The 7,823-nt window shown below is 39.0% G+C and overlaps 1 protein-coding gene and 1 long non-coding RNA gene across 2 annotated transcripts; one reads left to right on the forward strand and one right to left on the reverse strand.

The window, feature by feature from the left end:
- Positions 1-872: 872 nt before the first annotated feature.
- LOC144631989 (uncharacterized) lies at positions 873-2,125 on the reverse strand. The gene has a single exon (XM_078490576.1). It carries the CDS (start codon positions 2,090-2,092, stop codon positions 1,115-1,117), a length of 978 nt encoding a protein of 325 aa, XP_078346702.1. The 5' UTR covers positions 2,093-2,125; the 3' UTR covers positions 873-1,114.
- A 280-nt stretch (positions 2,126-2,405) lies between these two features.
- On the forward strand, positions 2,406-3,455 carry LOC144631972 (uncharacterized). Its single transcript, XR_013566831.1, has 2 exons — positions 2,406-2,694; positions 2,786-3,455. It is a non-coding gene; the product is annotated as an uncharacterized LOC144631972 (long non-coding RNA).
- Positions 3,456-7,823: the final 4,368 nt, after the last annotated feature.

Below are 7,823 nucleotides of genomic sequence, written 5' to 3' on the forward strand. Positions count from 1 at the left end.
ATTTCACCACTCTTTGAGTCGCGAGACTTCCGGAAAATTTATGACTAACATAAAAGGAGGGAAAGACAGCAATAAAGATGTGCATTATTTTGCTTTAATTCAATTTTGCTCTTTTCAAACACTCCGCTTTGCAACTCTTCTTTATGTCCGAGCAGGATATAAAGAGAACGTTCCTTGCTTATTTTCGTGATTCGAGAAAATGAAATTTTGATATCCGTGATCCGTGATTTGTTATTTTTTCCGCCCGTGAACCGTGCCAGAGACCCTTCCGCTCCTGTACGACCCTCAGTCCTGTTGACACTTCAATCTTCAACTCCTTTAAAAGAGGTATACCCCGATATTTAAAGTCATTTTTCTGGGGTACAAAATTATTTTCACTGAAATTGAAGGAAGCGTCAAAATTAGTTTCGTGATGTAGAAAACACAAGGAAATATGCAATTGAAAATTAACAGGGTTGGTTTAGCACTGAGCCGTCCAGTCGTAAAAATGACATTGAGTCTCCTTGTTATAGTCAACTTAATGTTTTCCAAGTTAAGTTGTCATTTGTTTTCAGTAAGATTTAGTCCTAGCTGCTTTTATAAAAATACGGCACTTTCTGCTCTCCCCCGGCCCTCTCCACGCGTTTGATTTCACTTGGCTTTGCCAATCCGTTAGATAATCAGAGTTTCATCACATGTGGCTTTTCCAATTCTTTCCAAGTGGCTAAAAAACAAATCGCACTCCAAAGAAACTTCCAAACAATTGATAATGTCAAATGGCACTTCTGATAATTTCGTCACTCTAACCATTCAAAAAGGCAATCCGGATCTAACACGAGCATTGTTCTGTATCTGGGCTACCTTTGGAATATCAGCTAACTCTACTTGAAAGGTTTTGTGTTTTTTTTTTTTTTGCTAAAAGCGTTGGCAAAAGATGCGTTCAATTTGAACTATATTTATAGGGGCGGAAGTTGAATGACTCTTGAATTTGGGCGAAAAGTTTTCAGTTTTCACGCTTAGGTGAATTTCATCCCGAATAACTGATACATTGTACATGGTAAAGTTGCGACGAAGAGGCGTGGGGGGAATGGGGAACTAAACCGAACTGTATGAATGTTGCGACGTTTCTTGTAATCTAAACCACTATCGGCGCGTCTTCATCGTGATCTACCGAGTCCTGAGAAAAAAATTCAGGGTAGTCGTCCTGCAGGGGGCCGTCTGGAACGACCTCATCATGATCGTCTAGAAGCCGTGGAATACGCGACGCGTACGAGGCTCTAGACGCCCTTGAGGCTAATGAACTTGAAACTGTATATGGCCCGGAACTACAGGAATGCTGTATTGAATGTTGTATCCTCCTGCCCCTTCCTGAGTTATAACTTGTGCGCGTAGAGTCAGAGGCGGCATAGCTTGCTACCATGCTACTTGTCTCTTGGAAGGCTGGTAGCGCAGCGTAACCTTGGACATCTCTTCGCCTGATGTAAACTCCACACGCAACGCTGCAAGCTGCGAGGAATCCCAGACCGCCGATAACATATGGACCGGATTGTTTTAAGTCATCTTTGGAATTTATATACTTGTTAAGTTCAGGAATATTGGTGTACCACGCCAATGCAGCTGCGACAGCGAGAGACGTAAACAATATTGCTAAGATGACGCAGCAACAGCAGGCATCGCAACATGGATTGAAATTACAAGCAAAACCACAACAACGAATGCGACAACAGTCTTCTTGAGGTGTCGGCGTCGAAGCTATAGAACTGATCATAGGGAATGGTAGATTGCTATCAGAAGATTCGAAATCTTGCAATATCATCTCTGCCTCTTCATAATTTTCCTGAATGTGCCGCTTTATCTTGACAACCAGATCTCTTCTCCTAGGCCTCAATACCTTGAAAATAGCGAGCAAGTTCGCCATCTTTTCCGGTTCGTTGCCGATGACATTTTGTTGGCGTAGAATGCTGAATACATCCCAGCCGCTACTAATTCTTTCTCGCTGTCCGCCTGGAATGAGATCTCCACAAACGTGAATGAGACTGTGTAGATCTATTTCATGTAGTTCATTGCTGAGGTTATTCAAGAGAATTTGGAACGGATTGAGAAACTCTGACATTGTTGCTTTGGGGGAATTTGGTCGCGTGATGTTTGCATGCTCGCCGTAACAATAAAACTATATTGTAATCGATCCTTGCATGACCCCTGTGAAGGAGCTTTTTTTACATAAGTCGTTTCTGTTGTTCTTTTAAATAATTATGTACTATCAAAGACAAAAAACACAATTTTCTATAAGCTTTCACTGACTTTATTCAATTTTTGCGTTCCCTACGGCAAGAAACCTCCGTATTTTGGTGTGAATGTTAATGTACACCCTTCACAGACTCGTACCCAGTCGCTTCTCTTGCTTTTTGAGCGGCACGCAAGGCATCAAGGGAAGGACGAACTTATTTTGCGAAGCGACTGGCAGAAAACCAAAATTTTCTTGCACAAATTCGACATTTCTTGCAAGCATCAATATACAGCCGATTTGTGGGACTTTTTAGACTTGTTTCTTCTTGAGTAGTATATTCAAGACTAAATATGAAGTTTCGACGTTATACAGCTCGTATTTGTTGAATTAATACAACATTTTCTAAGTCTGCCATTCAAGATGGCGGATACAGCTGACAGTTAACGTCGAGAGTTTGGATCTATCTTTCCACAAGCTGAATTTAGAGGGTAAGTGGGCATGTATTTACATGTATTTTGAAATAGGTTATGTTTTCAGTGTGATCATTCTGTAAATTCCAGTCTATATTGATATTCTCAGACGATGATAGACCTGACGAACACTCAGAATCAAGTAGAAGAACTCTCTTACAACATATACAGCTCACAATACGAAGGCTTCAAGTCCACCAAGCCTACTACCTACTAATTTGTAATTGTACATCATTTTGTATGTGACCAGTAAAGACTGTTTCATTACAATTATTTTGTGCTCTTTTAATATGACTAGTCATAGTTATTATTGGAACCAAAATTTTCTCTGCATAAGGAATATTTTCAAAAATCTCAAAAATGATTTGTCAATGCATTAAACTGCATTAAGACAGGTTGTCACATGGTCTTATTAGTTGTATATGCCTTGTGAAAATTCTAAAAATAAGCTGAAAATTCTCCCTGTATGTTATATATATAGCTTTTGAAACTTTTTTGTTGTTTATTACATTCTCCCAAATTCTGTGAAACAAGTCCTATCTAGAACTTAGAAAATTATGTTGGTTAACTTTTCTATGCAATTTTTGTTAGTTAGATAGTAGTGGTATTTATACAAAGGGGAATGCACTACTACAGTTTTGTCACAATCTTTTTTTTTTTTTTTTTTTTCATGTGGACAGACAAAATTTTGAATTTTTTGGATACTTTTGATGTCTTTGATATGACAGAAAGTGATACCACTTTTAATCAGTAGTGATTTGCATATTATAGTAGAGGCTCTCAGCATCTCCAGTGTATTGTATGGCTAAAACAATAAAGTCAAATTGCATAAGAGAATTTTGTCAATCTCATACCTGTTGTCAAGTTTCCTAATGTTATGGCTGAGTACAAACAATATACCTGAGAAAAAGTTAGTCTTAATTACATGTACTACTACACTGTAGACAATAGGAAACAAAGAATTGACGAACTTTAGCACTTTCTTGTTAGCTTTTCATTTCACTGGTGTATTGTTTGCTCTCTATTTTACAGGTATCAGTGGCGGATCCACTTTAAAGTGCCGCCCCCCCCCCCCCTTATTTTTTTGGAAATAGCGCATTTTCTTTGAAGTGCCGGAATTTTCTTCGCAGAATTCAATATTCATAGTCAAGCGGGGCCCCACTTAGCTGAAGGTCTGGATCCGCCACTGGGTATATATAAGTATTTCCTTTCTTGTTTATTATAAACTTAAAACAACTGTGCCTGATCCATTCCTGACTTGGTATGCTTTTTCGGTCAGTGTTAAAAATGGTGCAAATCGATGTGTTCTCTGTCTGATCATATCACTAAAGTTCCCTTGCATAAATCCACTGACAATCAGTAATTGAAAAAATCATATGGCTTGCTCGTTTGATTTTAACTTGGCCTTTCCCAGCCCATATCACGTTGGAAGTTTTTGTTTAGTACATCTTGCTTGCACACTTAGCTCAGTAGTCTTTAGCTACCAATAGATTTAGATTCTGGCAATTATCACACAAATTGCCACATGGTTGTGATGTGTCATTGTCCCCATCATAGTATGACAGATCTACAGCAATGGCTCAGCATGCAGTATTTCACAATACTATTTAACAACTGCTTCTGAAGACATTTTTGGTCCAAGTCTGTTGTTCTGGTTATAGAGTTTAGGATACTTGATCTGTCCTCAAACCTTAGAAGAGAATACATGTTCAGGGCATACCATCTCGACCTGCTTTCTGGAAGTAATCCTCCATGGATAATTTCAGGGATAGTAAGATGGATGACAAATCTTATGTCCTTTTTGTCTATTCCCAAGCCAAAGGCTTTTGTGATACACATTACAGTACCTGTATAATATTGTTACTGATAATATTACTGTATGTTAGTAAATGAGAACAAGTTGACAAAGTGAAAAAGTTACTATAACTGGTGTAGAGTGGGGTTCATAATTATGGGCAAGGGAAATTACTATTTTAGGAATTTGATTTTTCCACAGAAATTGCTTGTAATGAATATTAACTGATGAATTAATGTAATGAATTAAAATAACTCTAATAATGTTCAGAGACAATTGCCATGCTTGTTAGCATGCATGTTATCAATGGAAGCTAAAAACAAAAATAATTACAAATATTGTGGAAAACTATAGAATTTCACAATAGACACTTGCATGCTTAACAGTAAAATCATCCTCTTCATGAAGATTATATAAATTGATTGGCTAGGATATTATGGAACATGGATTTCAAGAACACATGTTTCCACAATATGGTTTAATTATAAGCCATCTCATGATTATTTAGAGCAGAAAGGTGCACAAAACCGTAATGTACTTGTTTTGAAATTGAACCCAAGCTTCTAGATAAGTAATCATATCAAGTTCTACACCAACACGAATTGTTTAGGTAGGGCACACCCACAGTTCTGTTATGTGGTAAATATATATAAATAAGCCTATGAATGACCTTTACATGTATATTGTGGAATTTGTGTGCTGATAGCTTGAAATCTTCACAAGTTGAAATCCTGTTTTCATAGTATATGTATATACAAGCAAAAGCATAAAGACCAGTATACAGAAGTACCTCTTTTAATAGCTACACATAAGCTTACCAACTTCACGTAAAAAGATTCCACGACAATTTCATCAGTACTGTTAGACTCGTGTAAACCATACATTGAACTTTACAAACACTGACAACGAGTCAACAATAATTATCTGTGGCTTTCTACCTTTCTCGTAAGCTTGTAAATAACCCTTGTGTTACAGGTATGTGCCATAGAGTTTAGCTGCTTGAGTTGCTAAGCAGCATTGCAAATTAGATCCTATCGTTGCAGTGGAATCGTATTGAATCTGGAATTTGTGTCCTTTGCTCTATGAGAATTGTGACTAACCCGACAATAGTAGACGATCCATCAAGAGAATAACAGGAAACACTGTCGGAGCAATTAGCATGCCGTCAAGGAAGATTACGAGCTAAAAAAACAGCGGAGAAATGGCTTTTCTTCAAGTGCATTGTTTTTAGCAGAAAAATCGGCCGCCATCTTGGATTCGTTTTCTGCCAGTCGTTATTCTTTCTACCTCCTTCCCATCATCCTCTTCGAACGTAGCCAAAACGAAAAAAGAGTAACGACTGGGTACGAGTCTGCACCCTTCAGTACCCCAGTGAGGAACAGAGTTGACAAAATGACGACAGGGAAGTCCCCTACCTTCTTTCGTGGAAGAAGCGCAACTTTTACGCTTGTCGGTTGGGGGTAAGACAAATATATTCGGTACATGTTCCACGTAAATCATTCAAGCCTTTAATATCGAGAACATACTCTGGCCGTTCTTTGCATTGCAAAATAAAGCCTATTTTATTTTCACACAGAATATTACAAACTACAGACAGCAATCCGGCGTTATCCCTGGAAACGGGGCTGGAAAGGAAATTCGCTTTACGAAAAGCCGTTTATTTGACAAGTAAATATTCATTCAATCCTTCTGCCTCCATGGAAGTAACTTTAGGTAATATATCAAACACAAGAGCGTGTTTTTTTTGTCCATTATTTCCAACAACGAGAAGAGAGTTGAAATATAAATATGGCGAACTAGACGTGAAATAAAATCGTAAATGTTTATTAAGCCGGATCATACAAGTAATGCAAGAAAGAACGCGTGTTTAATTTATTAGGTTTTAGGTGGACGAAGTTGAATTTGGGCGAAAAGTTTCAGTTTTCACGCTTAGGTGAATTTCATCCCGAATAACTGATACATTGTACATGGTAAAGTTGCGACGAAGAGGCGTGGGGGGGGGGGGGGGGAATGGGGAACTAAACCGAACTTATTTGATCGAGGGTCCCCGTGAAGCTACTACTCCGACAAACCCACATCCTTCAGAATTAAGCTGTTGTTAATGATGAGGAACGTCGGCAAAGTTGTCGACGTTTTTTAAGGTTAAAATCCTTACTTTATTTCCTTTTTAGGCGGTGGCGCCTATATGCTGTGGCCCGTGTTGGACGGGCAATGTTACGATTACTCTGCCTCGTCCCCAGGCGTCCTCGTCCTTGATCGTGCACGGTTCGCTTGGTGTTGTGGGACTAGCCATCAATCCCCGCGCTCCCTGTTTTCCCGCCTTACCGCCTCAACGTCCGGCCAATCGGCGCCTGGGGACGAGGCAGACGATTACTCCAACCGAGTAGCACTGGGAACTAGCTACTTTGTTGTTTACTCAGGGTGCGTTTCTTTGGGAAAATCCAAAATTGGATCATTGATCTCAGATCACACGGATTCTTTGCTCCCAAAGAAACGAAGAATCCGAAAACAGATTTTTTGCCATGACAACCCCGTCAACACATTTCGCACAGAACATAAAATATCAGCACAAATTTATTTTTCGTCGAATGTATCCTAGCTAAAATAATTTAAGCATACAAAATCTTTTACAAAAACCACACGTCGAAGTAGATCTTCTTTAGCGTTAAGCACAATGTGGCGAGAAAGCATCTGAGAGCGAAAATGATTGCGAAATGATCAGTGCAAATTTCGCTCGTGACAATTTCAAAAGGATACAACTTCCGTAGGCACACAGTGGCTGTTCTAGAAAACCTGTATCCCGTTTAAAATGATACTACATACCTACCTGAAGCTACCGTTTCCTTTTATCGTGAAATATTTTTGTTCTTTGATCGAAATAACCGCCTAAAACTTTCCGTATGGCAGTGTTTACAAAGAGCGAACCTGTATTTTCACAGCAAAGACCGCTGGGCCAAGGTACTTTTTTCGAATCCTTTCCCAAAGAAACGCACGGATCATGAATCCTAAAAATCCGGATTCAGATATGATCTGATGTATCCACTCGAAGTGTGGATTCTTCAGATCATTGATCCGAGATTAATCCATTTTCGGATATAGGTAAAGAAACGCAAAATCCGTTTTTGGATCAAGAATCCGGATTTGGATTTTTCCCAAAGAAACGCACCCTCAGTTTCGGTACGCCATCTTCGATTGTCATGAGTACTGAATCAACTTTAAGAGCATCCATCGGCAATGCAAAACGCGTTTGATTTCTAACGTACAGTTAAACAGAGTTTTGGGTTCAGGGGAGAATGATGTACTGGATAATTGTGAGCTCGCTTAAAGAACTTTTCTACCGTTATACGTGTAT

This window comes from Oculina patagonica, chromosome 12 (genome assembly GCF_052425735.1).
Source record: "Oculina patagonica isolate OP01 chromosome 12, crgOcupat, whole genome shotgun sequence".
NCBI classification, from domain to species: domain Eukaryota; kingdom Metazoa; phylum Cnidaria; class Anthozoa; order Scleractinia; family Oculinidae; genus Oculina; species Oculina patagonica.

Excerpts from the sequence above, each read along its gene's own strand:
- LOC144631989 (XM_078490576.1), bottom strand. The coding sequence starts at position 2,092 with ATGTCAGAGTTTCTCAATCCGTTCCAAATTCTCTTGAATAACCTCAGC.